Source organism: Mauremys reevesii, linkage group 2 (assembly GCF_016161935.1).
Source record: "Mauremys reevesii isolate NIE-2019 linkage group 2, ASM1616193v1, whole genome shotgun sequence".
In the NCBI taxonomy this organism is placed as follows: domain Eukaryota; kingdom Metazoa; phylum Chordata; order Testudines; family Geoemydidae; genus Mauremys; species Mauremys reevesii.
Window position 1 is genome coordinate 150702549 of NC_052624.1, and position 23797 is coordinate 150726345.

A 23797-nucleotide genomic window follows, 5' to 3' on the forward strand; every position below is an offset into this window, starting at 1 on the left:
GGAAGAGGTAGAAGCGGCACCGCAGAAGGATTCTGGGAGAGACCTGCAGCACCGCGGTTCCCTGGTGCCCAAACCGGCAGGATCGATCCGGCACCGGTCCCATTCCCCGGCGCAGAAGCGGCACCGGAAGCAGGAGAGGAGTGGATCTCCAACTCAGAGACCCACCCGTTTGGAGCTGGTCAATGGGATGTGTCCCAGAGAGGACCAGCCAGGGCTGAAGACTTTGGAGCCGGCACTGTTGACTTCGGCCCCTGCAAGGGGGACCGTCGAGTCTGGTGCTGTTGGACTCCCCAAGCCAGGTCATTGAGGATGTTAAATTGCCATTCACCCCAGATACCTTTGAGGCTGCGAGGGACCTCATCGCAACGACGGCACCGCAGTTCCTGGTCCTTCGAGCCAAGCCTCCAGTACTGCAACGTGGGCACCATCTTGAGGCAAACCGGCAATGCTTCGTCCCTCAGCACCGCCGATGGAGTTACGGCACCGCTCAGAGCCATGGCGCCACGACGCCAATCCTCATGCCAATCCCTGTCACGCAGCAGATCCCGTTCCCAGCACTGGTCATCTTGGCACTGCTCCCCAGTCCAGCTCCGTTTGGCACCGCCCTGGCCATCGTGGTCCTGGTCCTCGTTTTCAGACATGGAAGGGCTGAGGTGGGGGTAGGGCCATGGTGTGCGCAGTGTAGATATTGTACCTCCATGGGTGTACTACCAGGCCCAGGGTACCCAATCCAAAGGTTCCCGTTTGGCGGCTTCTGAACTGTGGGTGCCGGAGGCATCAGCCAGTTGCCCCACCCCTAGGGGTGCCGAGGAGGTACTGGTCACGCTACCTCCCCTGGAACCATCCCCAGTTCCTGAGCCTGATCCAAGTGTGGTTGTCCCTGACAGAGAGGTGGAACAGGAGGCCCCTGGAGACCAAGAGGCTCAGGAGGACCCTGTTCCCCCATTAGCCTCCTCGTCATCCTCCCCGGATGAGGCGGTTGCAGGCACCTCTGTCTTAGGACTGCTGCCCATAGAGAGCCATGCCCACCAGGACCTCCTTCACAGGATGCCGCAAAATATGGGCTTGCAGGCCGAGGAGGTGGTGGAGTCGGAGGACCCGATGGTCGACATCCTGGCCCTGGAAGGCCCATCAAGGGTGACTCTACCCCTCATCAAGACTATACAGGCCAATGCTAAGACCATTTGGCAGACCCCGGCCTCCATCCATCCCACTGTGAAGGGTGTGGAGAGGAAGTATTTCATCCCATCCAAGGGGTACAAATACCTCTTCACACACCCACAGCCCTGCTCACTGGTGGTGGCTGCAGTAAATGAAAAGGCGAGGCAGGGACAACAAGCCCCAGGGCCTAAGTCCAAGGCGAGGCAGGGACAACAAGCCCCAGGGCCTAAGTCCAAGGATGCCAAGTGCCTAGATTTATTTGGGTGCAAAGTGTATTCCACAGTGGGGTTGCCACTCAGGATTGCAAACCAGCAGGCAATTCTGTGTAGATACAGCTTCAACTTCTGGAACTTGATGCTCAAGTTTAAGGAGCTGGTGCCAACAGAGTCCAGGGAGGAGTTTGGAGCGATAGTGGAGGAGGGCAAGGTGGTGGCACAGACCTCTTTACAGACCTCACTGGATGCTGTGGATTGAGTGGCATGCACCTTGTCCTCCAGTATTGCCATGAGGCGTCGCTCATGACTGCAGGCCTTGGGACTCCTGCTCAAGGTTCAACAGACCATGCAGGACCTGCCTTTTGATGGGGCAGGTCTGTATGCAGAGCAGACTGACTCTAGGCTGCATAGCCTAAAGGACCCCAGGACTACCATGAAGTCCTTGGGTATGCACACCCTGGCAACCCAACGTAAACATTTCAAGCCTCAGCAGCAGCAGCACTCCTATCCTCCTCGGCTGAGGCAGGACTTTTATAGGAAAAAGGGCGGGAATGGCAGACACAAGCCTTCCCACACCCCCTTCTCCCCCCCCCCCCTCCCCCCGCCTGGGCAGGGCCAGGGCCTGACTAAACCATTGTCAGGTTCAAAGCAGGTCTTTTGAAGGTACGCCTGAGGATGGACACCAGCCACAATTCCGGATGCTTCTTCATCTTTCTTGAATCATCTGTCCCACTTCTACTGTGCTTGCTCCCAAATAACTTCGGACCGCTGGGTTTGCCGTATAGTAGAAGTGGAATATTCTCTCCAATTCTGCTCCTACCCTCCCTCTTCTGGGACCCTTCTCACGAGCAACTCCTTATCCAGGAGGTGTAGATGATTCCTACAGTTTGTGGTTGACCACAAACATTATCAATTTATGGTCCTTCCATTCGGCCTCTCAACAGCCTCCTGAGTGTTCACCTAGTGCACGTCGGTCGTGGCCGCTTTCCTCCATTGGAGGCAGTTGCAGGTATATCCCTTCCTCAATGACTGGCTGCTCAGGAGCTGCACCAGGGGGCAGGTGGAGTCCCAAGTCTGATTGGTCAGATCCACATTCGAGAGACTGAGTCTCCTCCTCAATTTCAACAAGTAAACCTTGTCACTGACCCAAAGAATAGAATTCATTGGGGCAGTGTTGGACTTGGTTCAGCCAAGAGCACTTTTGCCACGGTCCCGATTCCAAGCCATGACAGACATAATTCAAAGCCTCAGGCAATATCCGACCACTACAGCAAGGGGATGCCTGAGTCTCCTCAGGCACATGGCGGCCTGCACTTACATGACCCGGCATGCCAGGCTGAGGATCAGACCACTCCAAGTGTGGCTCGCTTCGGCCTATCGCCTGGGACATGACAGCCTGAATTTAGTGGTTGAAATGCTGGGGCGGATGCTTGAGTCCCTTCAGTGGTGGCTCGACCCTTGGAGAGTGTGCAAAGGAGTCCCCTTCAACAGCTCTCAGCCTTCCTTGTCACTGGTAACTGAGAGGGAAGGGGGAGCGCATTTGGGAGATTTCCAAGCGCCGGGCCGGTGGTTGCAGAATGAGCTCGCCCTCCATATCAACACCAAGGAGCTGAGGGCAGTGCGACTAGCATGCCAGGCCACGAGGTCAGTGCGTAGCAGTTCTAATGGACAGCACCACTGCCCTGTTTTACATCAACAAGCAAGGTGGAGTCCGCTCCTCTCCCCTGTCGGGAAGCCCTCCAGCTGTGGGAGTTCTGCAGAGGCCACTCTATTCACCTGGTAGCATCCTATCTACCAGGAGTTCAGAACGTGCTGGTGGGCCACCTCAGTGGTCCTTCCACACGCACGAGTGGTCCATGCGGCTGGATGTCATACACCTCATCTTCCAAAGGTGAGGGTTTCCCCAGGTCGACCTGTTTGCCACCCAGAGCAACAGGAAGTGCCCAATGTTCTGCTCCTTCCAGAGAGACAGCCCAGGCTCAATGATGGATGCATTCCTGCTACCCTGGGGAGGCCGTCTGCCCTATGCCTTCCCCCCGTTCCCTCTAGTGCACAAGGTCCTACTCAAGATCCACAGGGATGGGGCAGAGATAATTCTGGTGGCACCATCGTGGCCTTGACAACACTGGTACACCACATTCCTGGAACTGTCAGTGGATGCCCTGGTCATGTTGCCACTCCTCCCCTACCTGATCACTCAGGACCATGGTCATCTTCATCACCCCAACCTGCAGTCCCTCCACCTCATGGCTTGGAAACTTCATGGCTGAACCCCACGGAGCTTCTGTGCTCGGAACAATTAAGGGGGGAGCCCTCCTTGGCAGCAGGAAGCCCTCCACTAGAGCCACATACCTGGCAAAGTGGAAAAGATATTTACTTGTTGGTGTGACCAGCGTCGTACACCCCCTCTTCAGGCACCGCTACCTCTCATCTTTAGAGTACCTTCTGCACCTGAAAGAGCAAGGCCTGGCAGCGTCCTCTATAAAAGTACACCTCGCTGCTATCCCAGCTTTCCACCCGGGAGTGTCTGGATGCTCTGTCTTCACCAACCCTACGGTTGGTCCGTTTCTCAAGGGTCTGGAACAGCTACATCCCCAGATCAGACAGCCTGTTCCTGTGTGGGACCTTAACCTGGTCCTCTCCAGGCTAATGGGACCCTCATTGGAACTGCTGGCAACTTGCTTCCTTCTCTGTCTGTCGTGGAAGGTAGCCTTTCTTGTCACCATTACATCGGGAAGGAGGGTGTCTGAGCTTAAAGGCTCACCTTATATGGTTTTCCACAGGTGCAATTCAGACCTCACCTGGCCTTGCTTCCTAAGGTTGTGTCATGCTTCCACACTAGTCAGGGCATTTTCCTGCCTGTTTTTTACCCTAATCCTCATGCCAGTAGCCATGAGCAGAGGCTACAGTCCCTGGATGTTCGGCGAGCACTAGCCTTCTACATGGAGTGCACTAAGCCGTTCAGGAAGTCGAACCAGTTGTTCATAGCTGTCATAAACAGTTAGTTAAGGGTTAAGGTTTGTTTTTTACCTGTAAAGGGTTAACAAGGAGTACCTGTGAACACCTGACCAGAGGACCAATCAGGGACAAGATAATTTAAAATCCCTGTGGAGGGAAGTTTTTTTTTTCCTGTATCCTTTGTGTTAGAGAGTCTCTCTTGGGAGTTAAGGGAGTCCAGACATCTTAATCAAGTCCTCCCAGGTTTTTGCAATAAATTCTTCTATTCAAGCTAGTGAGTATTAGCAAGGAACTAGTATTCTTATACTTTTATTTCTGTATTTGCAATTCTGTGTTTTGCTATAGAATTTTTTAAATTCTGTACTGGTATTGCTTTTACTGAGAAAGAAAGGAGGGGGGATTCTCTCCAGAGATTTATAAGTTTAGACCCTGTGTATTGTTCCATCTTGGTATTACAGAGACAGTTACTTTGTTTTTATTCTTTAATAAATCTTTTCTGTTAAGGACTTGGTTGATCTTTCCTTGGGTGAATTCTCAGGGAAAGGGGAGGAGGGAGGAGGACGGCATCCCTCTGTAATTGGATCCCGGTATCTCTCCTAGGAAAAGAGAGGGGGGAGGAAGCAGGGGGGAATGGTTTATTTCTCCTAGGTGTAAGAACTCCATGGATTTGGGGCTCTTGGGATCCCCAAGGATTTTGGGGAAGGACTGTGTCCCAATACACGTACATTATTGGGTGGTGGCAGCTTTTACCAGATCTAAACTAGGATTTTAGTTTAGAGGAGTCCATGCAGGTCCCCATTTTGAAACCCAACAGCTCTAAGTGGGGGTGAGACCTATGACAATAGCAGTGACAGACAGGATGAAAGGACTCCCGGTCTCATCTCAAAGAATATCTTCCTGGATAACAGAAGTTACTAGATCGCAGGCCCTGGTTCTCACGGGAGACTTTAATCACCCTGATATCTGCTCAGAGAGCAATACAGCGGTGCACACACTATCCAGGAAGTTTTTGGAAAGTGTAGGGGACAATTTCCTGGTGCAAGTGCTGGAGGAGCCAACTAGGGGCAGAGCTCTTCTAGACCTGCTGCTCACAAACTGGGAAGAATTAGTAGGGGAAGCAAAAGTGGATGGGAACCTGGGAGGCAGTGACCATGAGATGATCGAGTTCAGGATCCTGACACAAGGAAGAAAGGAGAGCAGCAGAATACGGACCCTGGACTTCAGAAAAGCAGACTTTGACTCCCTCAGGGAACTGATAGGCAGGATCCCCTGGGAGAATAACATGAGGGGGAAAGGAGTCCAGGAGAGCTGGCTGTATTTTAAAGAATCCTTATTGAGGTTGCAGGAAAAAACCATCCCGATGTGTAGAAAGAATAGTAAATATGGCAGGCGAGCAGCTTGGCTTAACAGTGAAATCCTTGCTGATAATAAATGCAAAAAAGAAGCTTACAAGAAGCGGAAGATTGGACAAATGACCAGGGAGGAGTATAAAAATATTGCTCAGGCATGCAGGAGTGAAATCAGGAAGGCCAAATCACACTTGGAGTTGCAGCTAGCAAGAGATGTTAAGAGTAAAAAGAGAGGTTTCTTCAGGTATGTTAGCAACAAGAAGAAAGTCAAGAAAAGTGTGGGCCCCTTACTGAACAAGGGAGGCAACCTAGTGACAGAGGATGTGGAAAAAGCTAATGTACTCAATGATTTTTTTGCTTCTGTCTTCACAAACAAGGTCAGCTCCCAGACTACTGCACTGGGCAGCACAGTATGGGGAGAAGGTGACCAGCCCTCTGTGGAGAAAGAAGTGGTTCAGGACTATTTAGAAAAACTGGACGAGCACAAGTCCATGGGGCAGGATGCGCTGCATCCGAGGGTGCTAAAGGAGTTGTCGGACGTGATTGCAGAGCCATTGGCCATTATCTTTGAAAACTCATGGTGATCGGGGGAGGTCCCGGATGACTGGAAAAAGGCTAATGTAGTGCCCATCTTGGAAAAAGGGAAGGAGGAGGATCCGGGGAACTACAGGCCAGTCAGCCTCACCTCAGTCCCTGGAAAAATCATGGAGCAGGTCCTCAAGGAATCAATTCTGAAGCACTTAGAGGAGAGGAAAGTGATCAGGAACAGTCAGCGTGGATTCACCAAGGGCAAGTCATGCCTGACTAAACTAATTGCCTTCTATGAGGAGATAACTGGGTCTGTGGATGAGGGGAAAGCAGTGGATGTGTTATTCCTTGACTTTAGCAAAGCTTTTGATATGGTCTCCCACAGTATTCTTGCCAGCAAGTTAAAGTAGTATGGGCTGGATGAATGGACTATAAGGTGGATAGAAAGCTGGCTAGATCGTCGGGCTCAACGGGTAGTGATCAATGGCTCCATGTCTAGTTGGCAGACGGTTTCAAGTGGAGTGCCCCAAGGATCGGTCCTTGGGCCGGTTCTGTTCAATATCTTCATTAATGATCTGGAGGATGGCCTGGACTGCACTCTCAGCAAGTTTGCAGATGACACTAAACTGGGAGGAGTGGTAGATATGCTGGAGGGTAGGGATAGGATACAGTGGGACCTAGACAAACTAGAGGATTGGGCCAAAAGAAACCTGGTGAGGTTCAACAAGGAAAAGTGCAGAGTCCTGCAGTTAGGACAGAAGAATCCCATTCACTGTTAGAGACTAGGGACTGAATGGCTAGGCAGCAGTTCTGCAGGAAAGGACCTAGGGGTTACAGTGGATGAGAAGCTGGATATGAGTCACCAGTGTGCCCTTGTTGCCAAAAAGGCTAACGGCATTTTGGGCTGTATAAGTAGGGACATTGCCAGCAGATCGAGGGACGTGATCCTTCCCCTCTATTTGGCATTGGTGAGGCCTCATCTGGAGTACTGTGTCCAGTTTTGGGCCCCACACTACAATGTGGATGTGGAAAAATTGGAAAGAGTCCAGCAAAGGGCAACAAAAATGATTAGGGGGCTGGAGCGCATGACCTATGAGGAGAGGCTGAGGGAACTGGGATTGTTTAGTCTGCAGAAGAGAAGAATGAGGGGGGATCGATAGCTGCTTTCAACTACCTGAAAGGGGGTTCCAAAGAGGATGGATCTAGACTGTTCTCAGTGGTACCTGATGACAGAACAAGGAGTAATGGTCTCAAGTTGCAGTGGGGGAGGTTTAGGTTAGATATTAGGAAAAACTTTTTCACTAGTAGGGTGGTGAAGCACTGGAATGGGTTACCTAGGGAGGTGGTGGAATCTCCATCCTTAGAGGTTTTTAAGGTCAGGCTTGACAAAGCCCTGGCTGGGATGATTTAGTTGGGTTTGGTCCTGCTTTGAGCAGAGGGTTGGACTAGATGACCTCCTGAGGTCTCTTCCAACCCTGATATTCTATGATTCTACAATCACCTTATGCATCTGCATGTGCTACAAGTTGGCCAAAACACCAACCCTGGCTCATAACGGCACGCTCCACGAGAGCTCAGTCATCCTCAGCGGCATTCCTGGCCCAGGTCCCGATACAAGAAATCCGCAGGGCAGCAACTTGGTCCTCGGTACATACGTTCACCTCTCATTATGCCATCATCCGGCATTCCAGAGATGATGCAGCTTTCAGCCGAGAGGCGCTCCAGTCAGCGATTCCATAACTCCGACCCCACCGCCTAGGTAAGGCTCGGGAGTCACCCAACTGGAATTGATATGAGCAATCACTCAAAGAAGAAAAAACAGTCACTCACCTTCTCGTAACTGTTCTTCGAGATGTGTTACTCATGTCCATTCCAAACCCACCCGCCTTCCCCTCTGTCCGAGTAACCGCCAAGAAGGAACTGAGGAGGTGCTGGGTTGTCAGGATTATATATTGAGCGGCATGAAGGTGCCACTCGAGGGGGGTCCAGAGCCGATGTGATGGGTGCTGCTAGGGGGAAAACTTTCAGACGACTGTGCATGCGGCGTGCACACATCTAGTGGGAACGGATATGAGCAACACATCTCGAAGAACAACAGTTAACGAGAAGGCGAGTAACCGGTTTTCTTCGAGTAACCTTGCCTTTTACAAAACCACTTCAGGCTTGCCGTTAGACTTAAACTCTAAATTAGCATCTTGCTTTTTGCAAGTTTGTTGTGAATTTATATTCTTCGAGTAACCTTACCTTTTACAAAACAGCTTCAGCGTTTATACTGTGGTTTATGTGTTTGCAGCAATGGTGTTTGTCTCAGTGTTGCATTAGAACTTACTCTCTGTGAATTGACTGCAGTGTAAAAATTAGAAATGGGACTAAGGACTACGTACTGCACTAGCCCAAATTGAAATTGCACATTAAAAATAAGCTTTTGTTTAAATATGGCTGTAGGTAGCATAATTCTTAAAAATTGGAAAGACATTTTACGGAATATGTTCCAAACTATTAACCAAGGCCAGTGCTGATGCTAGCTATCTTGAAAGATAACTGGTTATGGTTGTTTTTTACTTGCTTACTACTGTAACAAAGTAAGATAGGTTATGCTAATTTCTGGTTAGGAAAAAACAAAACAGATCTCGTCTGCTGCAGAAACTCTCATGATCAATATAGCAGGTCAGCTTTGATTTACAAGGCCTGAGGGATCAGTCATGCAAAACAGCATTAGATAATGTACAAATAATTTATCAAAGCAGAATATCCAAAAGCTTAACCTGAGCACACATGTACATACTTGTCTAAATCAGGGCTTCAGTGTTTTACTTGAAAATTCGAACATCATTAATTAAAAAAAAAAAAAAATCTCCACAGCTCGGAACATATCTCTGAACGCTTCACACAAGTTTCTTATCAAATATAGTTAAAAAGCTCAGCTCCTGAATTCTTTTGCACTGATCTCTTCCAAGACATTGTAATTTTATGATTTAAAAAAAAAATAATCTAAATGTATCCATCAAGAAGTTTTGTGTCAAATGGAGGCAAGTTGACACAGCAGAAGTCCAGGCTTCTGTGACTGTTTAATATTCATAGAATGTGCTGATATCTAATCATTTGAAAGGAACAAATGTTAAGCTTTGAATACTCACAACATGTGCATGTTACAGATGAAGTTAAATTTACACAAGGTTTGAAAAGCTGCTTCTGCATGTAGTAAATTACTGGAATCAAGTTGAAACACTAAACTGACTTCATTATTGAAGAATGTGTTTGAGGTATATTAATTAAAGGATTTGTAAAGGGGAAGGGGAGTAGTGTGTAGGTAGAGGTGAGGAGTAGTAGCTTGTTTCAGACATTACATATTTTGCCCTGGGTGCCCATGTACTCAGTTTGCCTAGTGAAGCTCAAAGGTCTGAGGTGAATCATTTGCTCACAACGAACACCCTTTCTTTTTCCCCAGGATATGGTTTAGATTTTTGCCACAAGTAGCTGATATAGGGGCTCATATCTGAGTAGAATCCTCACAATCCAAGCAAAGTCATGGCCATTCACTTGTGGTCTATGTGCTGTCAGCACTTATAATGTTTAAAAAGCAGAGGTTTCTAAATTCTCTGTGTGGGCCAATTCTTGTAAAAGAATCTCATGGACCACCTCCCCTGCCAATCATAAACCAATTCTTGATCCCTCTTCCTGCCTGTGAACGTATGATGTTAACACATGCGTGTTCTTATTTCCTCTGTTTTCTAGCTACTCATCACCTCCTCTGTTCATCTTACTCCCTGAAGTACCTCACTGAGGAAGGTCCTCCCTCCGGTTGTTCTTGCATTTTGCATTTCTAGTCCCACTTTCTTGTGCTAGTTGTCACCCCGAGCTGAGCCCGCTGGTTTTGCTCCTTTTCCTATGCTGCTGATTCTGTGGGCATCGGGGCTCTCTGTTGTGGCTGTACAAGCAGCAGAAAGGCAGGAGTCTAGCCAGTGCCCCATGAGCAGGAAGTGCTCGATGTGCCATAGTTTGATCTGGTTTTAAAGAGAACTATGTGACCATCTCTCAAAAACAGTATGTAGAGAACAGTTCAAAGTATTATTCTTAAATAGTTAAGCAATGTCTATTACAGATCTGTCGCATCTTACGCGCATTTAACATGCGCGATTTCAGCTTTACGCAGTTGGCAAAACAAAACAAAAAAAAGAGAAAAATAACAATTTAAATACTGTTTCTGTAGTGCGGGCGATTCTGCCTGCCATTCAACTCAATGTAATTTTGACTATACACGGTTTTCGCTTTACGCACTAACCGCAGAACGGAACCCCCGCGTAAGATGAGACAGACCTGTACTATTTTAATATGTGCAAACTATAGCTTACTGAATGCATACAAAGATATGTCTATACAGATGGACGTCATTTTAAAAACCTTTTTGGGAATTTATATAAACAATATTAAACATGTCTTCTCTTAATATCCTTTCAGCTTCCAGATTTATTGCTCTTGCTGACCTGGAACTCATCAGTTTTTACCTGCTTTATAACTCAATGATCAAACTATATATGCTTTTAATCCCAGCTATGCAATTAAGGTGTGGCATTTACTCAAACTATGTGAAGAATGACTTCCCTTTCACAAAGAAATTTATCACTTCATATACTGTACTTCTGCACATTCAGCAGCCATGCAGCCCCTGACACTTGTACTGTTTTATTATATACCTGTTATGCACTGCCTTTCCCCACATTGAATAAAGATCTTGTTGTACCAATACCTGGTGTCTGCATACCTGTGTTCAGTAACATTTGTTACTGATAATAGCTGCTATTGCATTTAATGCCTTTCTGTACCTCTAGATGGTGGTTGGATTTTTTATGATTTCTTTTTATTCCTTTAAATAAAAATTTGTTTACTTCAAAATTTCTAATAAACAGTGAAAAAAAGATTAGTAAGTTGGGGAGGGTTAACCTCATGAAAACCACACGTAGAAAGGTACATAGAAACAGTGTTATGATGTTGCAAAGTATAAATGTCTATATTTTCTCTTTCCATTTCCTTCAGGTTACCTTTGTTTCAAGCCAGTGCTTTTGCATTCTTAGCACCTGCCAGAGCTATCCTCTCCTTGGACAAGTGGAAGTGTAATAACACAGGTAAATGAAAGTCATGTATGCTTGTGGAATTTTAACCATGTGATAAATCACCAAGGTAACGCAAAATGAGGCATCTAATTTGCAACTGACATATCAAAAGATATGTCATTGACCTCTCTTTGTGGACGAGTGGGGAGATTAGGAGAAATGTATGCTTTTCTGCTTTTGAAAAAATGATTTTGTAAAAATGCTGTTGTGGAGTTCTGATTTTCTTTTAGTGATTTCCATGCCAAATGCGCTTTTCTTGTAAATGAAATGTTTAAAAAAAGAGAGAGAGAGAAGCTAATTATATCAGGAAAAAATCTATGGCTTGTAGGGCTAAGGACAATAAGGTGGATTTTTTGGTTCAGTAAGTGGGGTATAGCGGTGGCACAGGCCTGTTACTAGATGGATATAGCAAAATTGTTGATAATGCAGAAAAGGCAGATGTGTTCAATAAATATTTCTGTTTGCATTTGGAATGAAGCAGGATGATGTACTCTTGTCACATGAGCATTTTGAAATACTTTCCAGTCTATTATTAATTAAGAAGGATTTGAAACAACAGCTACTAGGGATAAACCTTTTTAAATCAACAGGATAACTTGCATCCATGTGTTATAAAAGATCTGGCTGAGGAGAAAACAGGGAAAATTCAGAAAACTGCTAATGTTATGTCAGTATTCAAAAATTAAAATAGTAGTACTATATCTATATCAAAACCTATGTGAAGTGGAATAAGAACTGTCTAGCTGAGAGATGTTAAAATATAGTTGTCATTGGGGAATCACCATTGAATGGGGTTATTTCTAGGGGGGTTCCACGGGGATTAGTATTAGGTCCAATGCTATTCAGCATTTTTGGTCAACAGTCTGGAATTGAATATAAAATTGCTGCTGATAAAATTTTCAGATGACCCAAAGACCAGCTGAATAGTAAATAAGGATAGAGCAGTCATCTGGATTGATTGGTAATCTGGGCCCATACAACAAAATACATTTGACTGTATTAAAACACAAAGCTGTACCTCTAAGCATAAGGTCTGAAGGCCATACTTACAGAATTGGGAACTGTATCCTGGCAACTGAAAAGGAGTTAGAGGTTATAGTAGACCAGCAACTCAGCATGCATTCCTGGTGCAGTGTTGTGACGCACAGGTCTAATGCAATCCTGAGATGTATCAAAGGGATTAATGAGTAGGAGTAGGGAGATGATTGTTACTGCTGTACATAGTGTTGATGAGACCAGTGTTGAAATACCGTGTAGTTCTGCATACAGTCCTGATATCTGCCTTTTAAAAAGTATGTTGAAAATTTGAGGTTGAAGAAAAGAGCTACAAAACATGATTTGTAGGCTGGAGAAAATACCTTGGAGTGAGAGACTTAAGAGGCTCAATCTGTTTGGTTAATCCAAATAAATAAATAAATAAATAAAATTGAGTGATCTGATTAAAGTGTATAAGTACCTCCATAGGAAGAAAATACCAGGTACTAAAGGGCTCTAGTGAAGACAGAACAAGAACCAAGGGTTGGAAGCTTAGGCTGGACGAATTAAAATTAGAAGCACATTTTTAACAGTGCAGTTGATTAAACGTTGAAAAATAATTCCAAGGGACGTGGTGGATTCTTCATTTTTTGATGTCTGAAAATCAAGACTGGATATCTTTCTGGAAAATATGTTTTAGTAAAATACAAGTTATTGGGCTCAATACAGGAATAATTGGACAAAATTCTATAGCCTGTGATATACAGGAGATCAGACTAGAAGAGCTAATGGTCCCTTTTAGCTGTAAACTCTATGAAATAGATGTTTAACTGTTATCCCTGCATAATGAACCTGGATTTTGAGAGCCAGGTTTTGGTTGTTTCTACCTCAATGTCATCAATTAAACAAGCAAACAAAACTGTAGGCCAGATTAGGCCTTCAGTGTCTCTTTTGCCAGCCCCAACGTCTTGAGAAGTTTTCCACAGGTGTATATTTATTTTTTAGATGAAACCTGATCATCTGGTCTCTCCTTAAATAAAAAACTGAAGTGGAAACTATGTCATTGCTCTCAGTTCAGTTTTCTACAGTAGATTTTAAGAGCTTACGTGTGCAGAATGAGGCAGCTTGACTTGGGGAAGGGAAAAGCATGTTAAAGGGTGGAAAGAGACAGTTTCCAGCTACCTCACATAGGCCCCAGATACCTTTAATTAATTGTGACCCTCTTACTTTCACTGCTTGCTTTTTGATATAAAACCTGAAATGAGCTGTTGCAAATATCTGAGAAGGTAGATATCCAAGTCTGTAGCTCAGAAAATCAGGCCTTGGATGTTATGAAATTACACACACATTTTCAGTGTCCATAGCAGTAAGCCATGCTAAGGTGTACATTAGTAGGCTAGGTGGTGGTTGAAGATGATCTGCTTTCAAGTTGATGCATCACAGTGCACTGAAGCATGTGTTAACAGCCTGTTGTGGCTTATTCCTGTATTAGAGATCAAATGAGATACTGGTTTCAGTTTATTGTGGAAAAGGACCCTTGCTTTGTCTTGCTCTTGACCATTTCTAACCTTCTAAAGGGGTCAGATACAAGTTGTTACACTCGAATGAACTAGCTAAATTAGTATTTAACAAATGTTTGACTGTTTTAGACATTGTATAAAATCAAGTAATTCTCCTGATGAAAACGTTCCCATTCAGCTCTTACTTGGGTGAAAAGAATTCACAATTGACCCTTATATTTGGCAAATTAGGATTTACCACTCTGGTGTAATGGGTGGAATTGGTGGCTAGCCCTTATGAAATGCTGCTGTCTTAGTACTCTGAGGATGTGTCCACACTGCAAAGAAAATCGCATGGCTGGCCTGTGCCACTCAAGGGCTGCAAGGCTGTTTGATTGCCATGTACACTAATGGGCTCAGGCCAGAGCCTGGTCTCTGGGACCCTTCCACTGTGCAGGGTCCCAGAGCCCGAGCCCAGAAGTGTACACTGCAGTGAAACAGTCACGTAGCCTGAGCCCTGCGAGCCTGAGTCAGCTGGTCCAGGCCAGCCATTGGTGTCTAGTTGCTGTATGGACAGACTCTGAGAACTGATTGCTGGGACTGGAATGTTTTTGTTTCTCAAACATCGATCAGTCTAAAAAATAAACTACTGCTGAAGTATTAGGTGAATCTTTCCCTTCCTAAATAACAAAAACACTATGAAGGGGACATAGAAATGAAAGCATGTTTGTTTTTTATTCCTCCAAGATGTAACAGTTTCTAATGGAACAACAGAGCTGCTGCACACTGAACATATCTGGTACCCCAGGATACGAGAGGTAACATAAGTAGCCTTTCTCCGTTGATCATCCCATTTCAGTTAAGGTTTCTCATCCATACCTCTACATGTTCTTGTATTTTAAGTTTGTAATTTCTTCCTCCACTACCATTCAGTGTGAATATATCCCGTTATCTGCTTCGTGCAAATTTTAACCGTTCCAACTTCTTTATGCATGACTGAAAATGGAATGCAATGAGTCATTTACCATGTTAAAAAAGACACACGGTACAATACACAAGGGAGACTAACATTCCGTTGCTTAAACTGTGTTGTTTGTGTGCACCAGTAGCAGTTAAACACTTTATCAAGCCGCTTGCCTAACCTTGCTCAGCAATTCAATAGGCTGTTCAATAGGCAGTTCGCAAATCACTTGACATTAAGGTTTCTCAAGCTGGATTCAGTTCTGATGGAGATGTTGATGCTCCCCAGAGACTTGCTGAATCTGCCCCATTGCTTCCCCACCTCCAGCATTTTAGTATGAACTTTCTCATGTCCTACAGAGCCCAGGATGGGGGTTGTGCCCAGACATCACACTACAGAAGGATAGGTGGTAGCATAGTCCAATTGAGGCATGTGTCATGGAACTTATCTCCCATCCCGTCGCTTTGGGCTGCCAATTTTTCCTCGATTTAAAACAACCCCTCTCTCTTCCCCATGTTCAAACCATAGCTACATCCTGCCAAGAGCCCTGCAGCCAAGAAGGCTGGCAGTCTCCTGAGACCACAACGCTGCTCTATGCCAGCTTCTAAGGAGCACTTGTGACCAATGCAGCATACACTCTGCCCCTAGGAGCTAAGAGCATCTCACCTCCGTGGCGCCACCAGCCCTTGCCGGTTCGATCTGAGAGCTTAAAGGTTAGCCTGGAACCCAGGTCTCCTGTATGACAGTGTGATGTGCTATCCACACAACTGCCAAACTGGCCCATTGGTCTGTTGGGTAATAGTTTTGTGGAGAAAAACATAAGTGTTATACGTAAGCAATAAGTCACTTAAACTCATAATTAGCTGTTGTATGACGAAAAACAGTTTGCTTAGGCCTGCTTTGTCACTGAATTCTTTAATTGCAGTTTATTACCCAGAGCCGAAAAAACATATTTAGTGTATCCATTTCAAACTTAATTGACCTGTATTTTTTCCCATTCTTTTTGTGTTCAGATCCAAGGGGCTATTATCATGTCCTCCTTAATAGAAGTGGTGATTGGCTTCCTTGGCCTTCCTGGAGCTCTCCTGAGATACATTGGACCTCTGACAATTACACCAACTGTGGCTCTGATTGGCCTGTCGGGTTTCCAGGCTGCAGGGGAGAGAGCAGGCAAACACTGGGGTATTGCTATGTTGTAAGTACCCTTGGATATGGTTATCTGGGCTGCATTATAAAGTAAGGATGCATACCGTTGTCACTCCACAGTGGTTCTCCTGCTCATGTCAGGGAGTGGTTTACACAAAGACAAAGGGTAGGACGTAGCTTTTAGTAGTAATTAGTGTTTTGGTAGTTTTTGTTCATTATATAGGTTTCCTGCATTCCCATTGAACAACAGTTAGTGAGGAAATATGCACGTGTGTGACTTTCACCCTTTATTTTTACTTTCTCTGTTTCTCTTCTCCATCCGCGACCTTGTGTATTCACTTATTCCTTCTGCATTTAAATCCCTGCAGCAACTCTTAAGTTTCCCACTGTAGGTGGACTTCTCACCTCCTCCCCCATTCCATTTGTTGTTAGGGAATAGCAATTAAATAGTTAAGTACTAGCCAATCAATAAATCCTGTCTGACTCCTGCAGTGCAGAAATTTGTACAAGACTGGAAAGTGTCTCCTCAGTCAGCTAAATTCCCAGTCTGGAGGGAGAGAGAGACAGGTCTCACTCAAGAAGAGGTAACAGCTGAAGAGCCTGGAGCCCAGACTGGGGATTTTCTAGTCTGGATAGTTCCCTGCTTACACTTTCAGTTCCCCAGCAAGCCAGACTGCCTAAACCAGCCTGCATCTGCACTTTGCTTTCTCCTCAGAGGCTATAAACAGGTGTAATTGCCCAGCTACAAGTTACCCCGCAGTTCTTTGTAAGCAAGAACCTTTGTTCTTCAGATTAAAGCATTACAGAGAGAACCTTTTAAAAACAATAAAACTCTTCATGCATGCCAATAAGTTTACCAGAAATACCTCTCCTCTCCCTCCCCCGCCCAATCCAGCTAGGGCTCTGGGCTCTGGCACGTTGATCCGTCCTTCAGGCCTCACAAAGGGCTTTTGCTGTGGTTACAGGTTCATCACTGCTTTAGCTGAGAACAAGCACACCCATGAATAAGTCAGTCTCTCCTGTATACAGCTTGGATCTTTGATCTTCAGATTCTGAGAATAGATAATCAGCGGACCATGATTCTCTCCTTGGGGTTTAACTTTAAAAAGTTGGGTCTGCAAAGTTTGAATGCAAAGTTTGCATTCACTTTCCCCCAGGCATTTCCTAGGAAACTCAGTTGTTTGTTCCAGAAGTTTCTTCTTGTCTGGCACATTATTTAAAATAGTCCTTTGAAGCTCATCACACTTCCCAGGGCTTTCATTGGCCATGTCTTCCTTCCCCGCGCCTCCCTCCCACAGAGAAATTACATCCAATCCCACAAAAATACATAAACTTTGTGTTCAATACAGTGACCTCCAAAGATGCTTAAACTTAATTCAATAATGTTTTTCAAGAATATTGCAGGAAAATTGTCTTGTCACAGGGCCTTAGGGCAAAATATTCTAATTTAGTTATAATACTTCTGTGTTTACTTAATGTCTTTCATCCAAGGATCGCAAAATACTATACAGAGACTGCCAGTAAGCCTCAATATTCCCCCCTGAAGCAGGCCTAATATTATACCCATTTAGTAGATCATCAGGTTGAGACGCAGAGGTTTATTTGTGTACAGTCCCAATGAGGCAGTGGCAGAGTTGCAATTACATTTCGAGTTCTGACTCCCACTTCTGTGCTTTAACCACTGAATTAGGAAGCTTGTAACATCTGCCATGTTTGGGTAATCCAGTTTGAGTTCTTATCATTACTTTTATTTAATACTATCTGCAACCAGTTGAACTCTGGTTTAGGGTGAGCTAGTGACACTTAACAAAAGTAGTTCATCTCAGTAATGTCTTTTTTTGAAGAGAGCAAGATGTACCTCAAATGCAAGGAAAGGTACCTTTTATCATTCATACTTTTGCAAGTATGAATGACACTACTGCACAGAACACTCTGTACCTGGAGTTTGAGAGAACAAAGCCTGTTTTTCTTCTGGACTAAAGGTGATTTGGAACAGGAAAAGACGGAAAGAAAAAAGCTTAAAATCTTTGAATTGGGGATGTAGCCTACTCCTAGAATTTAAAAAAGGGTTTATATTTAGGACAGCTTAACTCCAGTTTTTATGTAGTTTGCCTTCTGATTTGACTCATTAGAGCTAGACTGGCTCTCAAGATGAGGACTAGTATCTTGTTCAAGGTCAGCACAGAATACAGTAAGAGACTATAGAAGCATATGAGGTGACTACTTTGGGTAGGACCTGGAATAGGCCTTTTTTCAGGTCGTTTGTTAGTAATTTTTAGGCATTAAGACTGTTCTCCGCTATTGTGAGCTTGAGTAAAATATTAAATACTGTGCCTTGTTGATCCTCTTCACAGTATGAGCAGCAGTGACTTAAAATCTTACAACAGTGCTAAATTAATATTTTTTAATCCTTCTAAGCTAGAAGTTTGCACTTGTGACCCAGAGGCAAGTCCAAAACTCGAATCAGATGCTTTGGCACAAGAGAAATGGTTGCTTAATACTAGGACTTATAGGCATTATTGTAGTACAAGTAATAAACAGTATTATTATTAACACTAAAGTTTGAATGGAACTTTGAATATTGGTCTGCCTGGCCTTCAGGTGGGGGTGGGGAGGGGGAGAGATCATGATTTTTGTTTTTTGTTTGCCATCGTTAGTATCATATTCGACAAAACAGTGGGGGTGGTTTTAGCAGTTCGTGTTGCCCTACAACTCTGCATTACACAAGCTGCATCTTCCCCTGCTTTGTGCTGTCGCTAAATGGATATGCATTTCTTTCACTTTTGAACACTTTCTCCTTCTTTCTGTTATTGGAGTCCGAGAAAACATGAATTGTTTTCAGAGAAAAAATGTGTTTCCTGTAAAAACTTAGCAGTGGGATGGGAATTAGAGTATGGCTTCACCAGGACTTACTTTCCATAAATCGATTGTGCAGCTTTTATGTATTAACCTAAAGGATAAGTGAATTACACCCCTGTGCCAGAGAGCCAGCACAGGTTCTGTATATCACTTAAACCCTATTTTGAGAATGTAAGTGGTGTGTAAGCCTTGAGCTGTCCTTCTGCATAGGGGTGAAATTTCACCCTGTGCTAATGTGTAACTCATTAATCTTTGACCGTTGCACTCACTTGTTGGAGGGTGAATACACCACAAAATTGGAGCCTTTAAGAGCTGATGCCAGAACTGACTTTTTGGTAACTTAATTGAGTAATGTTTGTAAAGTGCTTTGGTGATGATAGACTTTATGTAAGTACCAAGTATTAAGATCTCTCCATGTACTTGCCTCCAGCCTGTCTCTGACCTCCCCTTCTGCGTATTTAGCAGTGAGATTTCATAGGGTCCTAGATCTCTGTGCTTTCACACAGTCCTGGCTATGGGTAGCGGCAGCACCCTAAAGACAGGAGTTATAGAGAACAATATATCCGTCAATCACAGTAGCTTTCCCATCTCTGAAAATGCATCACTCAGTGGCCTAGATCTCTTAATCTCGCTCCCTCTGTTCTGACCTATTTACCTCTAGCTGTATTATGACACTCTAAAGCATGTATACAGATTTTATAGTATTAGCTTTCTCATTACAATGACTTCATACTTACAGTATTCATTTTCTCTCTGTAAAGATGTTTCACCTTGGTTAAGCACCAAAATATGCTGTTATACCTTGGAAGCAGAATGTCCGCAAGAGATGGCAATATTATATTCGTAATGGGAAGGATTTTTAAAGTACTGATGCAAACGATTTATTGCCCTTTTTCTCTCCCTCAGGACTATTTTCCTGGTGTTATTGTTTTCTCAATATGCAAGGAATGTCAAATTCCCCTTACCAATTTACAAATCCAAAAAAGGATGGACAGCCTACAGGTTGCAGCTTTTCAAAATGTTTCCCGTAAGTAATTCCACTTGTCTTTCACTTAGGAATAAAATTGCTTTTGTTTTTTCCATGCCACAGGTTTATGGTGTAATAAAGTCTGAAGGGACTCTTTGTTTTTGTCTGAATTGGTGAAGACTGTTTTGATTTTTCTTCAACCAGTTCAGCAGATCACAAAAAATAATAATGGGGATAACAGCACAGATGCACAATTAAGAAACGCCACCAAATTTTTCATTTGGTACAGGAAAAGGTGACAAACCTCTAGTATTATTAGTCCCCATTCTTGCAGCTGGCTCCATGTGGGCTGTCCCCTGTGCCTGTGCAGAACCAGTTACAGGGTCCAGGGTGGGAAAAGGAGGAGTGAAGGAATGTGTTGGAGGAAGGAGGGGTTCACATCTTAAATTTAGCTTTCCAAAGTAGGGAGTGGTAAAGTTCACTATCTTCAGGCTTTCTGTAATATGCACTTGAGTTTATGTGAAAAGCTTCCTTTTATGTTTTTGTTAAAACAAAAACTAGTGCAGTAATTCCTGAAGTACTCATTTTGGAGGCATTCCCTGTTTTAAAAAGGGGGAAAAGTCGACTTTAAAGCTTTTCTAGATGCAGTTTGTTTAAAGGATAATCTATCCAACAAGTCCATTATAGGATTTATTATTCCTGCTCTATAGTCCCTCCACTTACTATTTGTTGCCATTGAGTTGTATAGTTCCTCCTCCTTGTTAGTTGGGCTACTTATAGTTGTGTATAGTTTCTTTACTGTTAGGTAGTAGTAGTTTCCTGTTTTAGTTAGTGTTTTATATAAGCGATAGATTTAGGAGTAAGCTTCCCTCAGCGTGCTGTAGGGCCCTAAGGGCCAGCACGACTGCCCCTGTGCAGCGTCCCAGGGGCTAATGCCCACACGTGTGACACGTTCTGCTCCTTTGGCTCTGGGCCAGGCACACCACTCCGCCAGCCTCAGAGAGTAGCGCTCAGCCAGGCTCCTTACTCCCCCGCCCGGCAGAGCTCCCGCCGCGCTGCAGCGGGCGGCAGTGCACGCTCCTCCGCCCTCGGCACCCGGCACGCACGGCTTGCCCGCGCCTGGCACCGCGCATCACCTGCGGCACACCAACACGCGCGCAGGCTCGGCACGTGTAACTGCACCCACTGGCGCGGGGGCGCGGCGCACGCAAGCACCGCCTGGCGAAAGCAGCGGCGGCGAAAGCTGCCCGGACCAGAGACAGCTGGGAGCCCGCGCCGTAGTGGCGGGCGCCGCCGCCGCCCGGCCGCGCCGTGGCCGGGCCGCGCCCCTCGCCCGCCGCCGCGAGCGCTCGCACCGGCGCCGCAGAGGCGCCCGGGCCCGCCCCGCCCCCGCTCGACCGAGGGCGGGCCGCGGCAGGCTCCGAGGCTCGGCCTCGGCCCGGGCGCAGCCAGACGCTGGGGACCCTCTCTCGATCCGAGCCAGACGCGGCCGACAGCACCGCCGCGCTCTCCTCTTAAGCCTAGGCGGCGGTCCCCCGCGCCGCCTCGGGTCCCACGGTCCGCGCGTCGGGATCGCCGATCTGCCGCTCTCACCTCCCCGCCCCGATCCGCCGGTCTGAGTCGCACTTCACCCTCACCCCCGCGCCGCCGCCGGTCCCGGCCGGAGTCCAGGTCACCTCTCTCTCGGCACCCCCGGTCGACGGTCCCGCTCGCTCGCCGCCCGTCGGCGCCCTCCCGCACCCCCCCCCCGGCGCCAGCCCGGTCCCCGCTCCCCGCCCGTCGGTGGCTCCGCAGTCGTGCTCACGCTCACGGCCTGCGCGCGCGCGCACCTTCGCACCCGTCGGTGCACTGCTCACCGTCCCCAGCCCGCCGCTCGGCCCACGACCGCACCGCCCCAGCCGGTGGCTGCGCTCCGGCCGACTGCGGTCGCGGCCCTCGGCGCCGTCCCCCGACCCCCCCGCCCCCAGGAGCAGCGCAGGGACTCCCATCCCGCGTGGGCCACACCGTGACCAGGGAGCCCTCCTCCCAGGCCCTCGGTCACCAGCACCCCTCCCCACCCGCCAGTCCCCAGCGCCGCCCCTCCCGCCCCAGCCGGACCGCCTGAGCCCAGGAGGAGGCCTCCGCCGCGCCAGTCCTCCACGCCACCCTCGAGGCCCACACCCGCGCAGAGCTGGCCGGTTGTGAGCGGGGCCAGCGGTTGGCGCCGGTCGCCCGGGCGGCCTCCCTCCGGTGGCCGCCCAGCAGGCCGCGCCATTGACCCCCCTGACCTCGCCCGGCGCGGAGCCTTCCATCTTCCATGCCTACCGCCTCCAGGACCGGGTCCCGCAGGCCCCACGTCCCTTACCAACGACCGGTTCGTCGTTGCCCGTCCACCACTCCTTGTCCCTGCGCCTCGGCTCAGCGCGCGGACGGTCTGCGGCTCCCCTACTCCCCACCACCTCAGCCCACTCGGCGGGCTCCCCAGCCCCCCCACCCCCAGCACGCCGCCTTACTCCCACCCATCCCGACCACTCCCACACCCTCCGAGGAGTTTAGCGCCGGCTCCGCCCAACCCCGGACTTAACGCGCGCCCGAGCACGCACTGAGCCAGGCCCGCATGGGCCTTCCAGCTGGACGCGCAAAGGGAAGAGGCCATCATGCCCAAGATTCCGTAAGCAGGGGTTCTCAGCTGAGGATGCCGTGGAGTTCGAACGCTCCCTGACTTCTCGCACGGTTCGGACGCCCTCATGCAGCTGACGCCCCTGGCGGACCCGAGCGGAGCGCCGCATCCATCTCTTCAGCCCTCCTCGCTACGGCGCCGCCCTGAGGTCGTCCTCCTGGCTCGGATCCTGGCCCCGGCCTGGAATGCTCGCTCGACCCTCCGGAGGCTTCCATCCCGGCGCCAGGCTGAGGCTCCCTCTCCTGTGCCGCCTCTTCCACCCAGACCCGGACGGACCCCAGTAGACATCGGGCCTCCTGGACACCCAGCTTCTTAGGCATACATACGCCCGACGCAGCAGCGCAGCCCCTTCGACGCGCAGACGCTAGGCCGCGCCCGCCCCCGCAGCGCCGCGCTACGCAGCGCGCGTCCGCCCGCCGCAGCGCCCAACAGCACAGCCCGCCTGCCCAGCGGCCAGCCCGCACCAAGGCCTGCCGCCCGCCGCCCGCAAGGCCCGCACCAGGGCAGGCCAGCATCCCCCTCTCGGGGGCGATCCTGGCTTTCTACCAACCGGGCTTCGCCCGCCCATCCATCCCCGGCGTTCCTTCTCACATTTTTTTTTTTTATTTCTTTCCTCAGTCTTTCTTCAGGGACCTTCCATTCAAGCAAGTCCTCTTTCCTTCACCACCCCTTTCCCTCTTTTTGCCCACCCTCTCCTCCTCTTCCTCCCACTCTGTTCCTTCGGGCCCTCCTTACTGTTTTTCAGGCTCTCTCAGTGCAGCAAGACAGGGATCAGTGCCTGGAAGACAGCAGCAGGCGGCTGACCAAGGCGGGGTTCTCATATCCTGGGACCTGCGAAAGCCCCACAACCCCTGCTTGACCCCTTCGCGCATGGACCCTCACCTGGACCAGCCTGCCCTCCCCCTGGATGCTGGATTCCCTTTATTGCCTTACCCTGGTATCGTATACTTCCTGTCGCGATCTATCCTCCTCATCGCCGTCCCACTTCGTCATGTCGCCTCCATGTCACTACCAGTTTGCCGATCGGCGTACCCACTCCCACTGTGGTTGCGGTGTTTACAAAATGCCACCACACCGCGACTGCCACTCTCGCCCTCATCGCCTACCGTATACCCAAGGTCAATTGCCCTCGGCTGGTCAGGTCAAGGCCGCCACGAGATCTCAACGCCGAGAGACACTGGCTCTTCTGCACTCTCTCATGGCTGCCTCTCTCATCCAGCTAGGCAACCGGTCTCTTCCCCAATCTCGCGGCTGGAGTTCCACTTTGTCTCTCTCCGTCCGGTTGCCAGGGCCTCGCCTTCTCTCCCGACATCGCGGCGGTGTTCTCCCTTCCGCTCTCGGCGTCGCCCTCCACCGCCCACTCCTCGCCCCGCGGCGCTCCCCTTCTTCCCACCCCGCCGCCTCCACCT

At 48.0% G+C, this 23797-nt stretch overlaps 1 protein-coding gene across 12 annotated transcripts in view; it reads left to right on the forward strand.

Annotated features, from left to right (window-relative positions):
- Positions 1-23797, forward strand: part of SLC23A2 (solute carrier family 23 member 2) — a 116466-nt gene that overhangs the window by 76280 nt on the left and 16389 nt on the right. For all 12 annotated transcript variants that reach the window (XM_039525018.1, XM_039525022.1, XM_039525013.1 and 9 more), the window contains 4 exons: positions 11246-11334; positions 14544-14614; positions 15771-15952; positions 19669-19789. In XM_039525018.1, coding sequence (XP_039380952.1) covers positions 11246-11334; positions 14544-14614; positions 15771-15952; positions 19669-19789 — 463 coding nt within the window. The remainder of the gene's footprint in view (positions 1-11245; positions 11335-14543; positions 14615-15770; positions 15953-19668; positions 19790-23797) is intronic.